Raw genomic sequence first — 25,625 nt, forward strand, 5'->3', positions numbered from 1 at the left:
CCTTTATTATCCCACTGGCTGTTTAGATAGTCTTTCTTGTGCTGATAACGATGATCCTCGTTACAGGCAGATGCAGCGGAAGCCAGAAGCGCCTGCAGTCACTTATGCAACGTATCGAGGTTCTGCAAGGATTAGGCAGCTACTGAAGAATCAATCAGAAACAGCTGAAAAAGGAGAAGGAAGTATTGAGAACACAGGTGCTTCAGTGGTCAGAGAAAATGGGGAAATCCATACAACTGTGCCTCTGAAATCAGAACACTTCATAAAAGAAAATGGAGAAGATAAGGGTAAAGGTCACGAAGTTGATGCCGTAGTAAATTCTTCTGCAATTAAAATGGGAAGGAAAAAGTCTGGTAAAGCTGAACATTGCATGGGTAGCAGTAAACATGAAACAACTGCAAAAGCCACAACTTCTCATGAGATAGACTTCAAACCTACACCTGCTTCAACTGCAGCAAATGTTAAAAGGACATACTCACTAGATTCATTACTGTCATCTAGTAGTAGAAATGGTGAGATCTTAACCAGTTCCACTTCCCAGATTACCAGTTCCCTTAAAACGAGTTCTGCAAATGATTTGTTCAGCAAAGAGGATGGGCTGCTGCGAGGAGCAGAAGCTGTGTTTCAGACAGACAAAAATGCCTCTTATAACTTTGGTAAAGAAAATGATTGTGGTAAAAGAGCTAATAAGGAGGTCACAAATGAAGTGCAGGATGATTGTTTACATTCACCCAAATCAAAAAGTGAGGCAGTTAATGAAGAACTACAGGTGAGTAAGGGAGAATTTTGCTGGAATCATCAAATGGATCTTCACTCGGAGCTAACGTTGGATGTCCACAGGCTTCATTCCAGTACCACTACATTTCAGCAGCGGGTGGATCAGCAGACAGGTAGTGCAAATAAAAGTAGTGATCCAAGAAGAAGTGATACAGAGGAAATTGTGGCAGCTGTAGAAGAAGAGCAAAATCCACAGAACTTTATTGCTGCTGTTCCTCTGCCTTTTAGTGAACGAGTACCTACTTTGCTTAGCATGGAGTCCAAAGGAGAAGAATGTGTAGCTGCAGGTAACCTAAGTACTTCAGTGTCATCTGTTAAAAACGATGAAGATACTGTCGTGGACAGGGGGACTTGTAATGAAGAGCTGTTAAGAAAATCAGTACATATACAAAGCGATCACCAGTTAACCTGTGTGGAGAATTCTGAGGATACTGCCACACAGCAGACCTTTTTACCTGGTCTAGAAACTGAGGGTGAGGAAACAATGAAGGTTTTACCTGAAGTTGCAGCAGAAAACCTTGCTGATGTATCATCATGCATAAATGGGTGTGAAAGCGTGAAATCTAACTTTGATGATCTGACAGCACCTCCCTCTGTAACTTACGAGTCTTCCTTTGAAACCGGAGGCTGCTGCTCAGCTCCTCTGCATCCGAGTTGCAAGTTCAAAAACAAAACTGTAGGGAAAAGAGAAGTTGGTTTGAAAGATGAGAGAGAGACACTTTCTTGTTCTGATCGTGAACATGAGAAGAACAAATCCTTTGAGCCTACAGAGATGAGCACCTCTGAAAACTCTTTTCCTGTCCACAGCCATGGTCCTGTTTCCCTTGAAAGTGTTCGAGATACTCCTGCAAAACCATTAGTTACACTCGCAGAAGGTAACACAGCAAAGCCTGCGCCCTGCTCTTTAATCCCTGTTGACAAGACAGACGATTGTACTGCTGCCACTTCTCAGATTGACAAGACTGGTAAGCCTGAGGTTGCTCCTGTTCCTCCTGAGTGTAAAGATTGCATCTTTGAACTTCCCTCTCATATATCTAAGATGCAAGAAAAAAATCGGGAGGATTTTCATTCTGCCTTAAAAAATGGAGAAAGACCTTTGACAAATGATTCTGCTTTTGTCTGTGAAGGCGACATTGATGTAGACATTGTTTCTGAATCTCCACCCATTTCTGAAGATAGGTGTATTAATTTTTCAGACAGTAGTAAGTTTAGGCTGTCACCCACAGTACTTGATTCTTCATCTGACAACCAAGGAAAAACGCCTTCTCCTGCCACTCACTCTGAAAATGGCCAGACTGCTAGATGGTCTGCTGCTGCTGAACAGGGCACCTTTATTTTTCCAGCTCCTAAGCCTAGGAGAATAAATCCAGAGGACAGAATGACCAAGGTGGCACTTTGCTCAGGAGACCCAAGAGCTTCGTGCCCAGCTGGTTCCCTGGAACCTGAGCTTAGTCTAGCTACGCTTGATAGCTCTGCTGTAGGAGTAGATGTGGGGCATGTTTGCATCCCCAGCCCCACTTCACCTACTTTGGGATCCAGAGAAGCCTGCAACCTTTCTGTTTCTGCCATGGAAATGTTGGGCATTGCTCAGGGGAACAGTAATTCTTCCAGTCACAGAACCAGTGATGGTGTAGAGGAGGCCTCCTGCATGCAACAGACGGACAGAAGTGTCTTAGCAGAGGCAATGCCTTTGAAGTCTTTGGAAACAGCATCCGAGTCAGCCTGTACTGAGAGTGCGTGCAGAAGTGCAGTAGGACAGGTGATACTTGGTTACTGTCCCTCTCCTATCTCTGAAGCCCCTTGTGTGACGGATAATGAAATAGCTGCTGCACCTACAGAGTTCAATGAGCTGTGTTCTGAGGAGGTAAGGGAAGATACTGATGTGAAGGGACAAGAACATGCCAGATTCCAAGATGCTGCTGTTTTGCTTAAAAAAGCTGAGGAAATAGTGGACTCAGTTTTACACTTGGCTGTAGAAGAAATAATAGCAAAACAAGCCATTGGTATTTGCCAGCTTTGTGGGAGCAAGGATAGTTTAATAAATACGGATATTCTACATGATCAGAAAGCTGAAACTGCGCAGCTGAAAGCAGAAGAAATCCAGTCAACTGTGCAGTCATTAAAGCATTTTAGTGAAAGCAGTAGAGGAGGCTCATTTTCAGTTACAAGAAATGAAACAAATCATCAAGATGAAAAGATGCTATCTTACACCCCTGATAGAATTGACCTGCACAGCGCACTAACACTAAAAGCAAAAGAAACAGTTGATGAAGTCATTAACTCGGCCATACAGAAATTGGCATCCAGTCAGTGGCAAGGCAGTGAAAGTAAAAGGCCTTCTGAAAAGGTCAAGCCTAAACCTAAGGCTGAAACATCAACAGTTTTAAACCTGGATATCCATTTACCTGCCAAAGCACAGAAACTAACAGAAAAGAAGGAAACCTGGACTGTAACTGTAAACTGTGAAAAGGCAGATTGCTCAGATCCTCCTTTGCTTCCAAATAATATGGCAAATGGCATAGACTGCCCCCAAAGAGGCGAAAAGATACCCAATAATGCATTTACATGTCAAGCAAATGGGTTTCTACACACTGGAAGTTCAGCAAGGCCAGAATCAGATCTTACGACACCAGTAAAAGAGAGAGACAATAGAAAGGAGTGTGAATATCTGGCTGCAGCAGAGATGGGTAGCAAAGCCAGAGCATCAGCAACTAATAGAAAATCTGATGGATCTTTACATTTAATACATAAAGATGCTACTATGACTGAAGAGATGCTTTTGTCATTGCAGTTAAAGGATTCTTGCAGTAATACAAATATGCCGGAGTGTTCATTGCAGCCAATTATAAATGATAATTTGTCATCTTTTATGCCTGATGAAGAATGTATCAGCATGCAGAGTGAATCTAAAGGCAGAAGCAGTGCCTGGGGGTCTCTGGAAGGCAGTGCAGAGGACAGTCTTTATGAACACTGCAGTAGAGAGGCTGCAGAAGTACCTGCACAAGTAAAAGCAACCTTAGAAGATTTAAAGGTAGTGGAGAGTAAAGAGGAACTAGCAGAAGGGGCAAGTGAAATAGCAGAGGTTAATACTGGATTAAATACACAGTTCATTGTACCTGAATTGTCTGTAATTGGAGAGGATGATGAAGAGGAAAACTGCTTCAGCACAGCTGTTGCCCAAAATAATGGGAATCTGAAGCAGGTACAAATGAAAGATGGAGACATGAAGAGAAATGATCAGCTTCAAAAAAATGGTCTGGATTCTGATGATGTCGTGAAGGAATCCACAGATCTTTTAGCCTTTTCTCCACTAATTGAACAGTGGGAAAACAGTTCTTTCACTATCATTTATGAAGGTGCTCTTCAAACTGAGAACAAATCTGTCTCAACTGATGACATGCAGACTTGTTTGCTTTCTTCTTCTGATTTGCATTCAGATAGTATAGATCATTTAGTGTGTGAAAGAGCAAAGAATAAGCGTGAGCCAACCTGTGTTTATGGCAAGGATAGCAAGCTGAATGAAGCAACAGATAGCCGTAGCTCAGAGTCATTTCTGAGCGTGGAGGCCAAGCGCTATAGAGTTTATCCTTTCTCTTTGTCTCCAATATACGAAGATGACAGCTCTCAAGAAGATTTACTTTCCACAGACGTGTCACCAGAAGGCCACCGTAGTGGAATATCTAAAGATAACACTGACCACGCTTCTGTGCTTTCTCTTCTCCAGTCAGTTTCTGAGCGCTTACAGTTTACTTCTCAGTTCAGTAAAGAGGAGGAGGAGGAGGAGGAAGAGGAGGACGAATCATCATATGAAGAAAATACACTTAATGTTGAGAGAGAAGACAACTGTTTTTCCAGTCAGTGGAGGAGAAATTTAAACCCAGCCCTTCAATCAAATGACCAAAATGGATCTTTGTCTTCTGAACCATCACTTTTTCTTTCAAAAGAGCTTGACTCTAAAGAGCAGCCGGAACTGTTTCCAGATGCAGCTTCTCCCAGTCAAATACCTTGCAAGCCAGTTTCACAGAAAGCTGATGCTGCTCTAGAGCATCCTCCTCCAAGTGTGTACTACCAGTACTTGAAATCTGCCAGCAGTTGCTCCTCTGAGAAGGGAACCAGGTTTGGAAGCCTTCTCCAGGATATGTTTCTGCCAAAGATTCATTGGTCTCAAGATAACACCATGCCAAAATTGAGAGAATTGTCAGCGGTAAGATGTCATGTCACCTACTGTTAGTAATCAAAGCGATTAGCCCCGATTCCAAATTGCTCTCTCCCTATTCTGCTTACTGCCTTTTTAAGGTTAATTCTTTTATCATAAGCAAAAGTAATTAAGCTGTTTAAGATCAGAGGTTGTTTTATTTGGTGCTTTTTTCTAAGTCTTCTGATAAAATAATTTTTTAAACATACTGGTTCAGCAGATAGATGAACGTGCCTTAATTTTAAAACAGAAGATGTGACTAGAACATACAACAGGAAAATACGCGTAAGAGCAAGTCTGTATAATAGTAAAACACAGACTTGTCCATGTTAAGGATATTTCAACCTGAAGGAGATAGAATTTTGCATGAAAAGTGTTATTTTGTTCCACTTCTGAGATTAGTGGAGCTGTATTGTCCAAAAAACCCAAATAAATATCTGCTTACTGGGCTATATGATTGTTTTATCATGGTCTTCTACAAATTGTAGCTCAGTTAGCAAGTAAGAAATGTAGCTACTTCTGAAGATGAGCATTTTTAGTTAGTTAGTTAGTTAGTTATAGCTTATTTAAAGCAATGGCAAATGAGAGTACGGAAACAGTTCTTTCAATATTTAGAAATTGAAAATGCCACATAGATGAATTGCGTAACTGAAGAAAGGCTTTCCATGATGTTGAGAATATTTGTCTGTTAGAAGTCTCTTTTGGTTTTGCCACTGTTAAGATATGCAGCTTATTGTTTGCTGAGAAAGGGTCATGTATTTCCAGAAGTTACAACTTTTATAATAGTTCTTCTTTCTAGCACTTATGCTTTCTGCTTATTGTTTGACTCTTTTACATCAATTCTGAATGACAGTGAAACAAGTCTCTGTTGTTTCTGCTCTGATGGTTCTGCAACTGTTTCTACAGTTGCGTATGTTTATAGAAATAGTGAACCCAGAATAATCTGTTTGTGCTTTGTGCTTCTGTTGTAGATGTTAATAGTTGTTTTCCCTGTCCTTTTAATTTCAGAACCTCATTGATAGGGCAAGTCTCAAATATAATCCAAGGCCAGGAAAGGTAAGTAAGCAGAATTTGTGTCACATAGATCAATATGATAACATGGAGTAATTTGTCACACTTTTTCTGATTTTAATGGTGCATATACTTGGGCAAAAAGTTGAATAGGTTTTATTCCATGCAGAAAATAACTGTCTACACTGCATGTTGCAATGGGCCCTCATTCATATGCATTGTATGTTGTTTCAGATTATTATTTATGATATTTATGGCGACAAAAGTAAACAAGAAGTGCATTCTGATGTGCTAGATACCACGTCCTGGATCTTTCCCATTGGAGCATTACTTAGGATAATTAGAGGATGGTAAGAAATCCAGGTCATATTTAAACAGAGTTTCCAAAAGACTGTATATGTTTCTCTTGTATTTTTATTAATTTATGACACACGTCTGATCTGCAAGAGTGTCTTTTTTTTTCTCTATAATTAGACTGATACCAGTGAAAAAAGCATGAAACAAGGCTTCAAATGCTGCAGTAAAAAAAAAGTAAATTGTTTCTCCTGGGAACTAGCTTCAAACAGAAAGTTGCTAATAGAACCACAAGTAAGTTTAGACTTCCTGCCTGAAGTGCTAAGACAGTACAGCCATAATCATCACTAGAAGCATGTGTATGCCAAAGAAAATGTTTCTTTTACAATTCAGTTCCATTATACAGTAGCTGTTGCAAAAGAACCATAAAATGAACAATCTCAGCTGCTGTTTGTAATGTAGTGTTTAGAGGAATGTGGATGCAAAAGGATATACAAGTACCCTTAAGGTAGATTTTGCAAGTGTGTCTTGGTTTGCTTTGGGAAGCTGGGTCTGGGACCATGTCAGTTGCATTGGAATTTAATTGGTGAGGCTTACAGTGAACGTTTCTGATAGTGAGCCATAGTAACAATGCATGTCACATTTATACAGTTTTGAGGCAGCCTTGTTTGGCTTTGCCCACATTTATTTCATGTGCTAAGAAATACTGAATGCCATTATTGTATGTAAATGTTTTATGCCTTGCATAGTATCTGCCTGAACAGGACATGTTTTGATGTGTCAATTAATATATTTGTTCTAGTAAAATAAGGCTTTCTATTTGCATTGTGGTTTAGCTTTTTTTCTTATACAGTTAATGTTTTAAGTGGGTTAGGCTACCTCCTGGAGGAGACCTGTGTGTTTTACTTTGAAAGCACGGAAGTACAAGCCTCATATTTATCTAAATTGAATGTGACTGCTGAGGTACAGGATAAGAAAGGTGTGATAGTTGGCTTGATAAGAAGAGCTCATTACTGAACAGCACAACACATGTGCTGTATAAGAACAGTCTTACCTAACTGCAACAACTCAGTTCATGATATCATTATTACAGTTGGATATTTTATGAGAAACCAAAGTTCCAGGGTCGGAAGTATGTACTAGAAGAAGGAGAGGCTGTGCTGGATCACCTTTGGGATCTCCCGGGCATGAAACATCATGGAAGAAACCTCACAGTTGGTTCAGTCAAACATGTAACAAAGGTATAGACTTTGCTAATAATATACTTCCATACGTAAATAATATCTGTTGGTCATACTGATCTGCTACTAGCAATGGACAATGTGTATATGCTGTGTTTCTGATCTTAATGAAATTTGCTATGAATCACTTCTTTCACTTTCAAGAGAAATTCTAGGGGTTTTGCTATGCTAAATTTCCCTTTCTTTCTGATGATAATGAGCAGATGGATTATCTTTATTTGCCACCACCTTTACCTGACACAGTAAAGGTAAAGGTAAACCCTTTTAGATATTTACCTGTCCAGTTAAATTAATTTAAATGGAATCAATTCATTTTTATTTTGTTTCTCAGAGAAGTGTTTGGCTTCTCTTTCAGAAGTTAGTAGTTGAGTTTCCAATCCCATCTATACAGTGTAGCCTCCAAAAATTACTGTCGCTCCCTCTACAACTTTGTGCCGTCGGTAGGGTGTCTGTGTGGAGGAGTGGTACACCTACAGCATCTGGCTCTGAGTACAGCCAGAAATTTAAAAAGCCCTTTGTTGAAAAGATGGGAATCAAATGTCTGAAACTAACTATAGTGCATCCATTGTTATTCAGTGAATGAGGAATATATTTACCAGGTCTTGTGATTTAAGAAGACTTAGTGCTCTTGTTTAGCATAACATTCCAATTATTCACAGGGTAATGGTCCTTTACTGCAAGTGAGTTGTCATTTGTATCACAATGTGAAGAGTTTTTCAGAAAAAGTGGGGTTTCTCTGTTCTCTACTGGTATGGAGGTCATTTTAAAATGGAGATAGCCTTTTTGTCATCAATTCGGGGCATAATGTCAAACAGTTAGAAATGCTTTTTTATTCTCTGATAGACTTAAATAAATTCAAAAGAGGGTGGCTGAAGGCATCAGTAATGAACTTAACATTTATTTGGGCTGAACTAATTAAAAGCATTTGACCAATATGGAATCTGAATATTGATCAATAATGTGGAAGGCAGCTAAATAATTGAAGAAATGCCACGATAACATGTGGAACTATGGTCTGAAGCCAAGGGAAACTGGGTGTGTCTTGGGTATCAAAGAAAACCCTTGCGTAGAAAAGACACTGCGGTGAGCTTTGTCATGCTTGCTAAAAGCCTTTGTAATACAGCTGAGTAGGTTTGAGCATTGTTTTTCTTCCAGTATGGGGTTCATTTATATGGAACACAGATGGAAAGCTTTGTTACAGTACACTAGTTCAGTAATCAACACTGTTTCTCACGTAACTTAAACCTATCGGGTATGGTTTGCTGGGATGACTTTACTGTTAATCCATAGGGCTGTATGGAGCTAGTGTGGGTGTGGAAGTCACTAAGCTGGGTTTTGTCCTGTAAACCTTGATTTGTGAAAACATCCCTCCTTTTTTAGCTTGTACTTTAGTAGCTGCTGTGGAACTGCTTTTAGAAGGCAGTTTGCCAAAGTGCTTCTTAATCTACTTTTTGTGGGAAATATAGGCATCATTTCTAACTGACAAATAGCTGTGCATTTTTCAGGCAGCTCGTGTGCTTGCAGTCTGCAGGATCACGTGTTTTACTGTCATTCCCTTTTTCATAGGGTGGGTAGCTCAGTGGCTTTTCCCCTGCCTACTTGGGTCATACTGGTTGTGTGTCCATGCTGTCTGACTTCTGATTCTTCAAGTGACTTTTTATGGTGCTTGTTTAATGGCTGCTCAGATGCCTTGAATTAGCAGATTTGCAAATTGGCTGAGTATTTGAGAAGAAAATGACTTGCCAGGAAGAGAAACCCAGATGTTTACTAAAGAAACAGTAGGAGGTACATTTAATATTATTTTTACTCTTTACTGGTGGATGCTAGTGAGCTGAGAAACAGTCTGCCAGTAGCTTTATGCTCTGATTTGGCTTCAAGCCTCCACAAAAGGCAGAGAGTCTGTTAGCTTTGCGGTTAGCTTGTGGCTTGACTTACTGTGGATACGCATTAGATGTATGCATGTGTGTTTAATTTGAAGGAATTGAGAGAAGTAGGAGGGAGATCCCAAAGGAACAGACTGTGCAGCTAGTAAAGCAAAGACCTATTTGAAGTAGAGTCTGAACCTCTACTAAGGCAAGTCAGCATGAGCCTAGGCTAGCGAAATCTGCCCGCACACACAGATTCAATGCAGCTCTTGCAGCACAGTCTCTTTAGCCAAGTCAGTTCTCTGGTCTATTGCAAATGCATATATTGGTCTTACCGGATGACTTTCTCTACCTGATTCTAGAAGACCAAAAAGGTCGTCTTCTTAAGACTTAATGTTACTTTCCTGAAAACAAGGGCTGAGAAGAGTTGCTGATGTTTCCATTCTGGAGAAATCTTGTCACCTTCCAAAATAGTGGTTTACAAGAGATCTGAAACATCAGTTTATAATCGCTGTCTACAAGAAAGCTAGGCAGAGAATAACTGGATTCCTTGTGGACTCTCCTTACGCAAAGTTCTTTTGTAATGGCAGTGTTCACAGTATTACATAAAGGGCGTGTTTCATTTGTGTGGTTTGCTAGGTGGAAAGTTATTAATTCAAGCAGGGACTACTTTGTTAGATGCAATAGGAAGACACCCAGCAGCTTCGGATTGTATCATTTGCTTGTTGGTATTTATAAGACAGTAATAATTGATTTCCTTAATATTTTCTTTTACTACCAGCCCTGTGGTGTTTTGTAGTTTGGTTTGGTGGTGATGGGTGGTAGCAAGAGTGGTACAGAGCAGGAGCACTGGGACAAAGAATTATGAGTGAGTAAGAAGGCTGGAGGACCAACAGGTTAAGATTTAAAATAAAGGAATGCTGCAGAAGCTGACATGTCATAGGGACAAGCTGTGTATCAAAAGTAAGATGCATGTCTAGACTGTATTAAAAAGCAATTGTGTGGATACCGGAAGTAATTAGGCCTGGTTTTTAATAGACTCTTCTGTCATCATTGTTTTCATATTTAGCTTAAGCAACCATACTGCAGTCATTCTTTGTCCTGGTGTTGACATAAAAGGCTACCTCATGTAAACAGGCTATTTTGATCATTTCTGTCACCACAGCTTTCAGGTCCAAGGAGAAGACTGAACAGCGATGAAATTATCTAGCCCTGCTAGTCTGTTAGGGCTGTGACCCTAGATCCAGAAGAAGGGTAAACAGCCAAGACCACCTTGAGAGGGTTGAAGGCTTTAGGTCTGTCGCTTCTGATGGAGCTCTTGGTCGCACTAGAAGAATGTCATGCCACCAAAGAGTAATATTTCACCTAAGGTCTTGAGGGTCATCTTAACCCTCTTCCAAGGAAGCCTTAACTTTTCTGTTGATCGCCGTGTTACTGTTCTGCAAGTGTCAGTTCTCTGTGAGCTAGCACGAGTATTCCCCACGCTTTTGTAAGCACCTCTGCTCCCAAAAGACCATGAGGGAAGTACAGGCACTTCTGATGACTCTGTGGGAGGTAGGAGGAGAGTACCACAGAGTGAAGGAAGACAGAGTGTGGTGCCTGGAGGCTGTGACCTACCTGAGCATCTGCTGGTTCTGTATTAGCATTGGAAATGAATACAGATAGCTAATCTGTTTGCTATGCTTTTTATTCTGTTTTTGCCTGGCGTGTCAGTAGGATAATGAATATGATATGAGTTTTGACTGCATGTGATGGGGGTGGCAAGGCCAGAGCGGTTATAGGGAGAAAACTTTCCACTTTGGGAGCTGGCCTGAAACACTGTGGTGATAGTTTTGCATGTGAATATCTTATGTCAAAATCTTGACGCCTTGCAAATGAAAGGGCTTCAGACTGAAGGATCTAGTTCTCAGCCTGAACGCTATCATGTTTATGTGGTTGTCATTTGGTTTCTGAAGATGGTGGCTTTAATAGGAGAGCTAAAGGAGCCTCTGGAAGTAATGATGCCTATTAAATATGCTCAGACAATATGAACGTGCTAGGGCAAATACTTACCGAGCTAAAGCTCCCATGCTTAAATTATATTAAGTTAATGGCATAGTACTTAAGTGTACATCTGCAGATGCATAGTGTTCACCTTAGACAGAAATCCTAAATTCCACCTTTTTCTGCAGTCTGTGAATTAACATATGTGAATTGAACTCAGTATTTAAGTCAAAATGTATATTTGTGACTTTATATTTTCTAAGCACATTTTTTTAATGTACTTCTTCCTGAAACATGTTATTACCTTTAAAAATATACATTTGAATAGCTTTTGATGACTGCCTCAGCTTACTTCATGAAAAGACATTGTGGTCTTTATCTAGTGCACATAAAAATACCATAAAAATGAGTATTTTTTTTCATGACTGTCAGAATCTGGCTTGAGAGAGATGGTGATAAACAGGAGAGATCTTAATACAAGTGCTTGTGCTTTACCTACCCTTTGGAGAACTGCTTACATTCCTCATCTCTTGAGGTGGAGCCTGCCTCATGAGCTTCCAAGTCAGGAGGGCAGACTTGAAAAGGAGAACACAGACTGGCTTTTCTGCAGACTTCAAATGAGGGGGGGAAAACCCCAACCCACAAACCAACCAAAACAAAAGAAATAAATCCAACCTCCTCCTGAATTAAAATGAAACATCCTCTGTCTCATATTCTGTCTGAGCCCACAGGCAAAGATACTTTATTTTGCTACTTGTCTAGGCTTGTAGGTACTTTGCTTCAGAATTTATCTGAAACTATCAGAGTCTAAAGTCGTAACTTGTGGAATTCTTATAGGTGCACCTTGTAGTTTTCTGTATTGAGCTTTGTTGTTGGATTCATGGGTTCCAGCCATGTTACATATCACGTATTATTAGAAAAAAACACGAACTTCATGTCTTTGTAGCTTATTAAATCACAGTTAAATATGTGAAAACTATGAAGAAATTTTTCTCTTTTAAAGTGGTCTAGCAATATACTTAGAATTGAGGAATGTTGTTCCTTAGCACTTTGCATAAAATAGCATTGTACTAGAAAGTCTTTTTTCCTAGTTTTTCTGGGTTTGCTCATCTGAATCTGGTATTGCAGTTTTTGTTCTAAAAACAAATTATGTGCATTGTTTGCAAGGTACAATACAGAGGAAACACAATTGTGCATAAGGGAGGGTTGCCAAAACAGTATACTGTGTTGCTTCAGGTCTTGTGGAAAGTGAAGTAATATCCTGAAGTCCATCTATTATAATTGCCATATTTATTGCTGGCAGTTAAATAATTACTGAAAGAACTTTGCTAACCAGGAAGAGGTATATTTCTCCATCATTCGAAAGCTCCACCCAATACCTATGTGAAAAAGGAGAGCATGAAGGTGGTGTCATGAGATGAGGTGCTCTAACTGTAAGAGCATTTGTGCCCTGTTGTTGAGTTTCTCTGCAAGCTCTTTTGCTCTGCTCTTCAGGGTCTGGAAGAAGCCAGAGACCGTGTAGGATCTCAGTCATGGACCCTGCCTGGGTCCTCAACAAATACAGTAACCATGTGTTTCTCTTGAGTGTACCCTCAGGGACAGCTTCTTATCCCTCTTCTCTAATGCACATGCAAGGGGCATCTTCCTCAAGACACATTTAGCAGGTCTCTCTATGTTGTCTGAACCCTTTGGCCTAATGCAAATGGGCCTGTGTGTCGGAAGGGTAAGGGGAATGGTGCTTTGAAGTTACCACTGAGAACTGAAGGGTTCCAGCTACAGCTGAGCAAACTATAAGCACATGAGCTGCCTTTCACTGTAACAGGAGGACTTTTCTGTAACACACCGCTGAAGCAGGACTGTATAGAAGGTCCTCATTGATTCATGATGTGTTTGAATGAAGTATTGGTAACGCATTTTATATAAATTTTATGAAATCAGTTTGGTTCAATAAAATCCCTGCAAATTCTAGAGAAAATCATGCATTCAACAAGTTGTTCTCCAACATGGTATCTATCAGTAGAAAACCCTTGCTAAGATAACAGAGGTTGCTCCATAGTAACAGGAAAATTGCTAAAGTGTCTACTTAACAAACATTTTCTGTTACTGATCTTTTTCTTTCTTTGTCTAAAATCCTGTAGATTTATTTAGCATGACAGAAAATTGAACTCATATGGCTTGAAACCATAGTTGGATGCATACAAAACTTAATTAGCACTGAGGGAGGGAGGTGAGAATGTAGTAGACATTTCTAGGAAGTTTTAGTTATGCATGCATGTGGTATGTGTATTATGGAAGCACTGTCTTTAAAAAACTTGGTATATTCTATGCATGGTTCGTCTATCAGTGAATAGTGTCAAATCCTTTACTTGGAGAGTATTTAAACTGAGCTTTCTGAAGGTAGCCCAGCAGGCATAAATGCACAGTTCTTTGAAAGTTAATGGGAGCTGCAAATTTGCTTCCTTTAGCTTTTCTAAAAGTTCAAGTCTTCATTTAAAAGAAGACTAAAACCTGTACATCGTGTGAAGCCTGGAGTTAAATTAGAAGGGTGAGGAAATGGCAAAAAAGAAGGAAACATTACTGGTTATTCTCCCATTGCAATTGCAGACTCTGTAAGTGTGGATAAGACTTACCCTTTGATTTGTTTCCACAGGACTGCGGCATTCCAGAGGTAGAGTTCTGCCTGGCAGCTGGTAGTACAGAGGGACTTCCTATCTGCATACAGGGTGCAGTTGCCAATTTAGAAGAACTGGATGTTGAGAAAAACCCTTATATAAAAGTCAAATCAGGAGTGTGAGTACTGGATGTTTTTAGCAGCATTTTGGCAGCAGGTAGAAGAGCAACATCATGGGATGAAAGTCAGTTGGTGATACAAACAATATTTGGGGGATCTTGCTACAAATCAGTTAACATACGCTATATATTCTCAGCTCTATGCTTCAGCATTGTGCCGTGTGGGTGCCTAGGAGTGGAATCAAATTTTTGAAAGCATTCTTACACTAGTTGCTGGCAGTTTTCTGTAATTCCATCTTTGAGTGGCTTTATAAATAGAAGAAGCAGCTCAGCTATAATTAGCTTTTAGTTCACTGGAGAATAGATACCGTTTCCCTAGTCACCCACCCTGTTATAGCTATAACGCTATGGCTGAGTACCAGAAAATTAATACTACATCATCCAAGCATTTCTCAAGCTACAGCCGTATCTTGACTTTCTGGAGAGAGGTGATGCAGTATGATACAGGCCTCTTGGTAACCCAGGATTTCCTGTATTGAGCAGAGTTAACTGTTTCGTGGGTAAATGGCCAACACTTCACAGTTCCTAAAGTTTGGGAGTTCTGTGCCTCTTCTCCTAAATGGTTTCAGAATGACATTATCTGTTATGAGAGCGTTGAGTTTGCTTTTCACGTGAGACAAGCCTTCCTTTCTACAGTCTCACAATGCTTGTGAAGCTTGAGATGGTGAAGGAACTAAAAACAGTCTTTGTTTCAGCAGAACTTAGTATAACTTCTAACTGTTTGTGTGTTAAGTTTTAAGAAAATAATTTTCTATATGGATCAATGCCTTTTCCTTCATTCCTTACTTGGTCGACTTAACCATGTGCCCAAATTTTACATTTGGCTTGCTTTTTGATTTAAAACACTCTGAAGGAGTCTCAGCATTTTAAATCTTAATGTCAAAATTACAACAGCCTGCTTTCCAAAGCAGTGTTGTAAATCCTTGTATGTTAATAACTGATAAAGCTAAGTGAGATTGATGTTAGAAACCTTTTAATTCCTAAGGTGACAATCCTAGGTAAAATTTGATGCGTCTCATCTTTAGTACTGACATTGGTTTTGTATACTCAAACTGTACCAAACTGGCTTCTTAAAGTAAGTGAACAAATTCGTAGTTTTCTTCTCTTTCATTTATGTTTAGCTTGGAGTGAGAAAAAGCATTTGAGATGATCTTAGCATTGATGTTGCCAATGTGTTTAAATATAGCTTTGTGTTGATGTGCTGGCGGTATCTAGAACACATTATCTAGCTCTTACGAGTACAAAAAGGAAAATTATTTTAATAAGATCTTTGTAATTTATCTAATGAGATTAATAAGTCCTTTGTCCTTATTGTTGTAGATGGCTTGCTTACTCAGACTTTAATTACAAGGGAGAGATGAAGGTCTTGGAAGAATGTGATTCACCATCTGAAATTCCTTCAGCAGATGTAAAATCTCTGCGTCCCTTAAAAATGGTGAGGCGTACACGATTTCCTAATAAGTTGTGTGCCTTCCTTTCCCTATAGTTGCTCCCCTACAGGTTTTGACTGAAATACAACTTGGGTTCTAATGTCCTTTCAGGGTTGATCCTTATACGTGTAACATTTGTCTCATGCCAAGGTGCATTCGCAGTGTTGTTACGGCATGGCAGTCACTACGGCTTGCTCGGCTTCTGTGTCTGCCCAAGTAGAACCATGTAATCAGAGGGAATGACTGATTAACTAGGTTGTATTCCTGGGAAACTGCTTTAATGAGTGAAAAATAATACAGAACTGAGAGGGATAATAAAATACGAGAGAGGTGTGGAAGGGTATAACAATTCTACTGTATGCATAGCAAGCCTACAGAAAGAGAGTTTAAAAGCCACGAAGGAGTAAGACCAAACAGCTGTCTCTTTAGTCAGTCATAGGAAGTAGGTGTCTTGTTCCCTCACAGAACATCATTCACTATCATTTCCAGAGGAAATCCATTTGTTACATTTGCTCTTTGACCACAGACATGAATATGTCTGCCTATATTTTCTCTCTCTTCTGGTGATTATAGTTTCTTCGTATTCTGCCATCTGTTCTTAAGAAATTGAAATATATACAACAAAGCTTTAAATTTTAATTTAAAAATTTGGTCCATATGAATCAGTTTAAAACAGTAAATACTTGCTTTAGATTGCTAAAACAGCAAAGGAGTACTTTTAAGTTGCTTGCACCACTGCAGGCTTGTCAATGCACTGATTTGTTTGCAGGACAGGTTTGTAGTGTCCCTGGCCTTTATGAATTATCAGTGCATTTGAGCTAGTGTTTCATTTAGCCAACACTGAAAGTGGCGAGTATAATTACAAAGACTTTGTGCTGTGAAAGTACTATGAGTGCTATAAAATACATGTCAAAGTATAATTTCAAGTTTTATATAAATACATTTATTCCCCTCTTTCCCCCCTCTCTTTTTTAGGGTGGACTAAAGGTACAAATGCCAATGAATGTCAAGGTAAGTACTGAAGATGTTGATGATGAAATGTGAGCACGCTGGAAATACAAAACCTTTATTTAAGCTGTTTTCTTTTTGTTGGGTGTATGATGTTTGATTTAAGTATTCAGTGTTTGCTGCTGAAGAAAAAAATCACTGATGCTGTATCAAGCTCGCTTTCTTACGAGTGTTTCATGAGTTGCAAAAGTAGCAATAGTCTGGTTTTCACAAAATAGGGAACGTGAATTTGCTGAAGGATTGTAAAACTTACACGAAATATGGTGAATTTTCCTGACTGATGCATCAGTCACTAATGGATGGGGATCAGGAGAGATCTTCCCATTGAACATACCAGGTTTAAAAAAAGGGAGGGAGGAGGACAGGAAGGGGCAGGAATAGGACTCTTCCTTCCTATACCCAGTCCCAATACAAGAGTTGTGAGAGGGACCAGGATCCTTTTGTGATTTGAGCAGCAGAAAGCTAATCCAGAGTTACTGCTCCTTTTCCCTTCTTTTTCTTGGTCTCTACAAAAACACTAATGCTTTAGGTAACTTTTAATTATACAAATACATGCAAGACAGAGGCATTTTTCTAATAAACATTGCAATAAATATTACTACTGTTAATACCTGATACGTGTGCTCAGCAGATGAGCAACCTTAAGAAGGTGTTAACTGCAGTCACCATAATAGTTTCAGTGAAGTACAGAGAAAGACCTCTTGTCTGCTTGTGAAGTATTAAGCTCTGCGTGTCTAGCTGTGACCATGCAGGATTCATTGAAGGCTAATATACACTGTCCAGGCACAGGATTACAGGATAAATTACAGCCGTATAGCTGCTGAGTACATTTATGTATGTAGAATTGTGTGGATAAGTATCCTTCCGTGGAAATGTCTGCAAATAGCCTGACAGGCCTATCAAAATCCAAACAGTGTCTCTTCAGCTTCTAGGGCACTCAAGAATCAGAAGGGCTGAGGAATGCAACCCTAAATTTTCTTCATAGTGATGGTTTGTTGGAGGTGGGGGGAAAAGATGTCTTCCACACCCTGTAGCAGTGCACCCACCTAAACTTCAATTTACTGTTCAGGGCATACTCAAGGCATTGTTCAATATCGTGTTTTCTAGATAATAATATATGAGAAAACCCACTTTGGGGGATGGTCCAAAGAGTTTTCAGAAAACATCAGTTCTGTCCCAGCTCTGTTTGGTAATGAAGAGGAGTTTGAGGAAATTGGATCAATACGTGTAATTGGCGGAGTGTAAGTATATTTCACTTTTATATTGACTTACTTTCAAGTGGGAAATGATAACTAAATGTTAAGTGCAAAGTGGTGATTAGAATCACTAGTAAAATATTTCTAAAAGAATATGTTTTTCTTTTGTCTATTATCATCCTTGGATAAAACCGCTTCTCCACAGCCTCAGTATTATGGTATCATAAGGGTTAGGGTTCAGAGAACCACAAAGCCTAGAGGTCCAGAGGCACTGGGGCTGTAAAATGCATGCTCAGATGAGTACAGCACTGCACCAACATTGCTCCTTGCACACCTTTCTCATGTGGGACACCCATGGTGCTGGAGAAGTGAGCCTCAGTTCCATGGTGCCGTTCAGGGTTAGGGTTAGGGTTCAGGGAGCCAGAAAGCCGAAAGGTCCAGAGACTTTGGGGCTGCAAATGTTATGCATAGGGTAGTATGACACTGCACCAGTATTGGTCTTTGGCCACCTGTAGTGCTGGGGACCTCAGCCTGAGCGCCAAGATGCCATTCAGATGGGGTTAGTTCAGAGAGCCACAAAGCCTACAGATATAGATATGGTTTATCTATCTAAGGGAATATAGGAAGATAAAACTAAATGTGTGAGGTGTGCAGTCAGTGTTTACCACTTGGATGCTGATAAATTAGGCCACTTTGTTCCTCAATGACAGTGTTCCCACAGACCTTTAATTTATATTGCTTTATACTTCTGATAATCTGTACTTAATCTGCCAAAAGGACCTTGGGTAGGTGTGGTTACTCTTCGATTTGACATTTTAATGCCTCTGAAGTCTATAAACTGTTTTATTGTCTTAATGGTTTTCCTTTGCCACCTTGTTATTATTGTTGTGTGTTATCTGGATTTAAGAATCTACCCTTATTTTCCTGCGTTGAGGCCTCAGATTGATTCTCTGTTGCCCTGCAACACACACACGTACAAAAAGGGCTGTGCAATGCCGTCTGTTCACAAGATAGACTCAGAGCCACTATTGCCAGCCATTCTAGCAAGCTACCAACTCCACATATTACTCCTTCAGCCTTTCCTGAGACTCAGCAGGATAGGACTCCTTAAAGTGTGCAGGATGCTTGCTCCTGCCAAACAGCTTAGCAACAGAATAGTTTTCAGATTCTTTTTCCTTAAGAGATTTCAGTATAAAGATTGGATAACATACATCCTTTCAGGCTGTTGTCAGAATCTTACAAGCACTAAATTCAAACTAAATTTAACTATGAATGTTCAGATAATCTATTCATAAATACATGATGTATTTGCTATCTGGGAAGCCTCAGATTATTAAAACTCATCCTTCTGTCTGTTGTGGCAGCTTTTATTTTCAATACTGTGGTAACTTAAACAGCTGAATTAATGTAAACCAAATGGTACTAAAAGTAAAGCAATCCCTGCCTGCCAAATTCCAGTGCCAACAGAATTTGTACAGCAGTTCTAATACTTACAAGGGAACTTTAATGAAAGAAATGCTTACAAGAAAGAAAAGAGGGGGAACCACTTTTTCAAAACAGAGTTTTCAAAGGTGATACAGAAATACCTTCTTTTCATTGAGCCTCATCTGCTTCTTCAAAATACTTTATAAACTTTTGTTCCCCCAGTGCTAAAACATATTCCATACACAATATATCGTATATATTCAATTCATTTTTCTATTCATATATATGTATGTTTAGATTAGAACAAGAAACAATATTAGCATGTGACTTTTTCTGTTGAAACCATTGATTTTGTTGCCAGCTCCAGCAAGGGTAGAATCTCACCATTTATTAAGACACTGAAGGGATCTGCTTGGTTTTTATCATTAGTATTTGATGGCTTACAGTGTTTTGGCCAGCCTCTGTGTAGCAAATACTGTTACTGGGAACATGGCTGACCAAGAGGAGGTACATGGAGAAGCATTGAACAAATAAGCTGTTGTAGGAGAAAGAATCACATGGTGGGCTTTTGATCGACAAAGAACACTTCATGGGTGCTGTTGTGATTTCAGACAAGTATTGCTTTGTTTGCTGAGTCTGTGATACCCATTTCAGTGTTCTTAGGATGTTCTCTTCCCCTTTTGTTACAGAAAATCATGTGTGCAGTTGTTTTGCTTTTAGCTATTTCTCTTTCTTTTGTTGTGTGGTTCGCTGTAGATGGGTTGCCTATGATAAGGAACGTTACAAAGGCCATCAGTACTTGCTGGAGGAGGGAAATTACGAAGACAGACGCTCATGGGGGGGAACTGACAGTATCCTGTCTTTCCGGTTCCTTCAGGCTGTAAGTACTTCTATGAATTTCACACAAATTGTCCACAATTCTACACATAAAGAGGATGGTTATTCTTTGTATATGGTATGGCTGTCTTGAGTTTAAGTCATTCAATCTTTTGCCCAAGTTCATTCTCATTCTTTTCTTGCTTCACGAAATCTGGACTGTGCTACATACATTGCAAAGCAGAAGCAGGTTCTAAATAGCCTTTATAAAGTTCATACAGAGAAAGTATCATGCAGAATTCATTGTCTAACCTGCCAGATTTGCCAGGTATCTCACTTCTGCCCTTCAAGATATTTGTATCTCTAGAACAGAATTTTCTTAGAAGTTGAATGTGCAGAATTGTACAATATAGCTCCTTATGAAAATAAAAATAGCTTTTCAACACAGCAGCTGTTGCAAGCCTTAGAACAGCATTACTCTGTCTCTGTGATTTTTGTGCCAGGAAATTTTGGCAGCAAAAATAATCCTGGTGACAAAATCCCTGCTACTCAAATGTGCTTAGTGGGGACAAAGATGAAATAATAAAAACTGTATCAGAGTCCAGTATAGGAAACAAAGTTAGATTTTACAGTGATGGTGAAACATGGGATTAGAACTTCTTTAGAATTTCCTTTGATTTGGGTTTTTCTTGTTTGTTTGGGGGTTAGAGAGGGGTTTTTTTCATTATAATTGAACCTCTGAGAGCTTTAAATGCAGCTGATATTTATATTCACTCGGAGATTATTCGGGCTTTTACACTCCTCATCTGAGCAGATGTGATATTCCCGAGCCAGGATTTTTGTGAAGTTTGAAGACAGGCATTTAGAGCAAACTTGCTGTCTCAACAGTCATTATTAACAAAGGCCGGGGGGGGGTGGGATTTACTGTGAACCCAGAAAGGCCATGCTTAAATTCACAATTTGCCATTTTGATTTTTGTGAAAGGCACCTAGTGAAAGCTGTATTTATAATCAAAATCTATCATGTAACTTAAAATAAAGATAGAATAAGCTGAGTGGAGGAAAAATATCCTTCCCTAAATAATCTATTTTTGAGTTTCTGGGAGAAACTGGCAGAAATTTTCTCTTAACTCTTCATTTTAAACGTGCAGAATCCTACTAAATTCTTGAGTAATCTTCCTTTTTCTTTCTTTTCAAGCTATACATAGGACACTTGAACAACTTGAATTGATCTTTTTAGATCTTTCTCTTGGCAGAGGTCATAATTACAAGCTTAGAACTGTGCACCAGCCTAGTAGGGTGACCTATGCATGCATTTAATTTGACTTGTGCCTAGAACAGTCAAGAATCTCAAGTCATTAACATTTTAAAACCATGTATCATTCACATGTGTATATCATCATGTGTCATTTAAATTGGCATATAAATATACATCAATATGTACCTATTGATAATAACAGTCTAAGTAATACTTCTCCTTAAACTGTACCATAACTAAAGACAATGAGCTCTTTGCCAGTAAAATTATTAATGGCGCTGGCATTTTGCTGTTCAGCTTGACCAACAGATTGACTGCCTCTCTGACATGCAGTAAGTACATAGGTCAGTGTTCAGGCTTGCCATATGCTCCCTTAGTGACTTCGTATATGATACTTAAGGTCAGGATATTAAAAATACTTTAGTAACAAACTCTTGTTTTCAAGAGGATCTGGCCAGAAATCCAAAACTAGTGCTGTGTGCTGAAGGCCCCTCAGTGCACAGCAAATCATAGAATCACAGAATGGTCAGGGCTGGAAACGACCTTTACGTCATCCAGTTCCAACCCCTCTGCCATGGGCAGGGACACCTCACCCTAGAACATGTCATCCAAGGCTCTCTCCAAGCTGGCCTGGAACACTGCTAGGGATGGAGCACTTACCACTTATTTGAGCAACCTGTTCCAGCACCTCACCAGCCTAGAGCCTAACAACTTCTCTGTTACCTCATAAATGCTATCAGAAGAAATGCAGTAAAGGTTGTGATGGTCTCAGACTCCATGGAGGTGTTCCCAGATACCACATCTTTATTGTTCTTCCCTAGAACTTCAGTTTTAGTCAGATGAACTCAAGACTTTCTATAGAGGAGTAAGGATTTGTGGGAATGTAGCCAAGTTGCATTACTCATGGTCAGCTCAGGTAAGGAATGGGGCTGGTTCTTTATAGGTACTCGCTGGTGCGGTGTCATATGGGGGCCTATCTAGCTAGGCTTTTTTCTTTCTTTCTCAGGCATGACACCACATGACCTTGACTGTGTTGGCTTTAAGGCCAGCCCAGACCTGAAAACAATTTAGCCTGGCTTACATGACATGAAGCTGAAAGTAATGAGCCTGTGTACCTGAGTCAGCTCTAGGCAGAGTCGGATCAAATGTCTCTGTGCTGTACTCCCAAAGCAGGGAGTGTGGTACAGAAGTATGTAAATGGCTCTGCAGAGAGCCAGGCTGGCTACGACGTGCCTCATTAGCCTGTGTCAGTAACAGCTCAGTTAATGTGGCTCAGTACTATGCAAAGCTATTCAGATGTTTCTGCACCACCATGTTCAACATGACAGGTTCCACCAGAGGTTATTAGTGCTAGGAAAGTCCAACCCATGTTTCTGTGCACATACCAGTGATTGCAGTTGAGCCAAGGCATGAAGATAATTTCTTGACAAATCAGACAGGTTAGGCATCACACACAACAGAGGGGATTGTTGCAAGGCATCCCTTCCCATCCATTGGTGAAGATGTACACAAATGTAGGCATACTGCAAGAGCTTTCAGTTTTTGTCTGTTTTCAATATTTCTGCTGTGAACAGTCATAGAATCATCTAGGTTGGAAAAGACCTTCAAGGTAGTCAAGTCCAACTGTAAACCTAACAGTGCCAAGTCCACCACTAAACCATGTCCTAAGCACCCCATCTACATGTCTTTTAAATACCTTCAGTGGTGGTGACTCCACCACTTCCCTTGAGCAGCCTGTTCCAGTGCTTGACAACCTTTTCAGTGAAGAAATTTTTCCTAATATCCAGTCTAAACCTCCCCTGGCACAACTTGAGGCCATTTCTTCCTGTCCTATTGCTTCTAACTTGGGAGAAGATAACCCCTTTGCTACAGCCTCCTGTCAGGCAGTTGTAGAGAGCGATAATGTACCCCCTGAGCTTCCTCTTCTCCAGACTAAACAACTCCAGTTCCCTCAGCTGCATCTTGTAAGACTTGTGCTCTAGACCCTTCCACCGGCTTTACTGCTCTTTGGACACACTCCAGCACCTCAATGTCTTTACAATCTCTAATGTGGTGATTTGAGGAGTGTTTTGAAAGCAGAGATAGAAAGGACTTGCAGAATTGTTTCCTTCAAAGTACTTCCAGCTCTGCTATCTGTATCTATGTTGGACACGCTGGAGTCAAATGCAGGGCTTGTTCCTGATGGCAGACAGCAGTTTGTGCTGTTTTGGGGGACAGTTGCATTTGCTTCTTTTCTGCAGTGTTACATGAGAGAATCCGTGAGGCTGGGGCTTGCCTGTGGCTGTTGTGATCAGGGAAAGAGCGACATTTGAGTTTCTTTCAGTGGAGCAGTGTATATTGCCTTTTCCCACTAATGTTTTCAAGTGTAAAATGAATTGCCTTGTTCTGAAAGTCTATTTTTAAGTTTTTCTCCTATTGCTTATTGTAAGAGAAAATTCAGGGAGAATAAATGATGGCTGAATTTGAAACATGTATTAAATGTAATTACAATTGTGGGTTTATTTCAGTATTATAAATTTAGTCAAAGAAATTATGTGTGGATTTGATCTAAATGGCTTTTCAGAAACTCTTACAAAGTCCCTCGCTTTACGACTTAAGAGTAGCTGGTTTTCTTTCTTCCCTACTCCTCCCCTCCTCCTTTTTGTATCTAACAAGTAGCCTGAAGCTGCAATGGTTCATTCATTCTGCCTGAGCTGTCACTTGAATTTCTAGTGTATACATGAAGTAGTTGCAGCTTTTTAAATAAATGAAAGGAGGAGATGGTCAACGTAGTAGGAAGACCAGGTTTACTAAACAATTTGTCCTCTTTACTGTCCTGTAAGCAATGCAGAGAAGTTGAGCCACATCAAGTGTTCGTTCTAAAATAGATTTTCATTATTAATTGTGATTGAATGCTGTACAAAGGCATAGTATCCTTTAAAGAGCTAGTTTGATGAACTGTCCAAATGAATCTGGCTGCATGCTTGGCACAATCTTAATTTCTGTGTGGTTTTCGATTGTTGTAAGTCATTGCTTTCTGAGTGTAGCCTTCAGTTTACTGCTCTCTGGTTGGTGTCTTGTGCTACAGCAGCAAGTGTTTAGTGTAATAATTCCCATGATGGTATCCTCATACATTCTTGAATCTGTGTCAGTTCCTTCATTTGCTTAATCCTTTTCTCTTGCTTGCAAGACCTACTTATTTTCAACTTACTGCAACATTGCTGAGTATTTCAGAAACACTAAAATTGATTTGAGTTCATGCTTTTTGATCGAAGTTAAAGGAATAAAGTGAATGAATTGCTGTGTTCTGTTCTCCCAAGCAGTGACTGAACTTTGTGCCTAAAATTGCTAAGTAGTTAAAAAGCTGGAGATTTGAAACCCAAATTCAGATAAGCCGGAGCTGTGCAAGTAACCTGATTAAGTAGCTATGCAAGCTGAAAGTATAAAGTAGTGTCACATGGTTATATAAAAGAGAACGTGACGGTGTCATGTGGGATTTATTTTATAGCTGTAGCGATTAATCATACAGTGGCTGTATCAAAAAGCTACAAACCTCTTGTGCTGGAAAGGTGATCTTTCCCAGTCTTTCCTCTTCATGATTGTTGCCTTATTGCTGGAAGGGATGAGGAAGGAGAGCTTAAAATAATAGACTATAGTCATAGTGATGCTCGAAGTGGTCATTTGTGAAGCTGTTGGAAGATCAATGCTGAATCCCCAACCCTGAGTCTTCTCTTTCTCACACAGGCATCATTGCACTCTCAGTTGTCCTTGTAGAGGAAAGGATGGTGCTCATGGGGCGTAGGTTCTTGCTGTCTTTGGGGGAAACCACTGAAGGCCATATCAGATTGCCAGGCTTCCAGCTAGACACTTCAATGCCAAAGTATCCCATAAAGATCCCCACAAGGGACCCAAGTCCCCTCACTGCTTTATAGAATGCCGTCTTTCAGGCAACAACTCTTTTCCAAAATGTTTTTTGTTGTGAAGTGTCACTGAGCTGTGACAGCCTGTCTTAACTCCTGTTCTGCCTCTCAGGATTTCATAGAGTCATCAGTGGCACTTTTTCAGTCTGATGATGAAGATGGGAAAGCATTAGATATCATCAATGAAGAAATCCCTGATTTGGAGCAGGCTGGATTTGGTTCAGAGACGAGGTCGATTCTTGTGCGAAGTGGAGTGTAAGTCTGCTGAAATACATGGATTGGGCTATTAAGTATTTTTGTGCTAAGTTGTGGTTGGATTCAGAAATACATTTCACATGGTGCAGGCGGTAAACATTTAGGGGAGAGCAATGTTTCTTTCCATTTCCTTGGTAAGTGGAAGGAAAGAATAATAATCTTAGGTTTTGTCTAAATCTCGTG

At 39.8% G+C, this 25,625-nt stretch overlaps 1 protein-coding gene across 3 annotated transcripts in view; it reads left to right on the forward strand.

The window, feature by feature from the left end:
• CRYBG3 (crystallin beta-gamma domain containing 3) overlaps positions 1-25,625 on the forward strand; it is a 90,349-nt gene that overhangs the window by 40,573 nt on the left and 24,151 nt on the right. For all 3 annotated transcript variants that reach the window (XR_013956427.1, XR_013956428.1, XM_080613275.1), the window contains exons 4-13: positions 67-4,981; positions 5,981-6,028; positions 6,218-6,333; positions 7,371-7,518; positions 14,017-14,156; positions 15,477-15,591; positions 16,562-16,597; positions 17,702-17,835; positions 19,972-20,095; positions 25,300-25,442. Coding sequence is in view for 1 of the 3 variants with exons in the window: in XM_080613275.1 (XP_080469401.1) it covers positions 67-4,981; positions 5,981-6,028; positions 6,218-6,333; positions 7,371-7,518; positions 14,017-14,156; positions 15,477-15,591; positions 16,562-16,597; positions 17,702-17,835; positions 19,972-20,095; positions 25,300-25,442 (5,919 nt within the window). In the remaining 2 variants the exon portion in view is untranslated. The remainder of the gene's footprint in view (positions 1-66; positions 4,982-5,980; positions 6,029-6,217; positions 6,334-7,370; positions 7,519-14,016; positions 14,157-15,476; positions 15,592-16,561; positions 16,598-17,701; positions 17,836-19,971; positions 20,096-25,299; positions 25,443-25,625) is intronic.

Source organism: Psittacula echo (genome assembly GCF_963264785.1).
Source record: "Psittacula echo genome assembly, chromosome: 3".
NCBI classification, from domain to species: Eukaryota; Metazoa; Chordata; class Aves; order Psittaciformes; family Psittacidae; genus Psittacula; species Psittacula echo.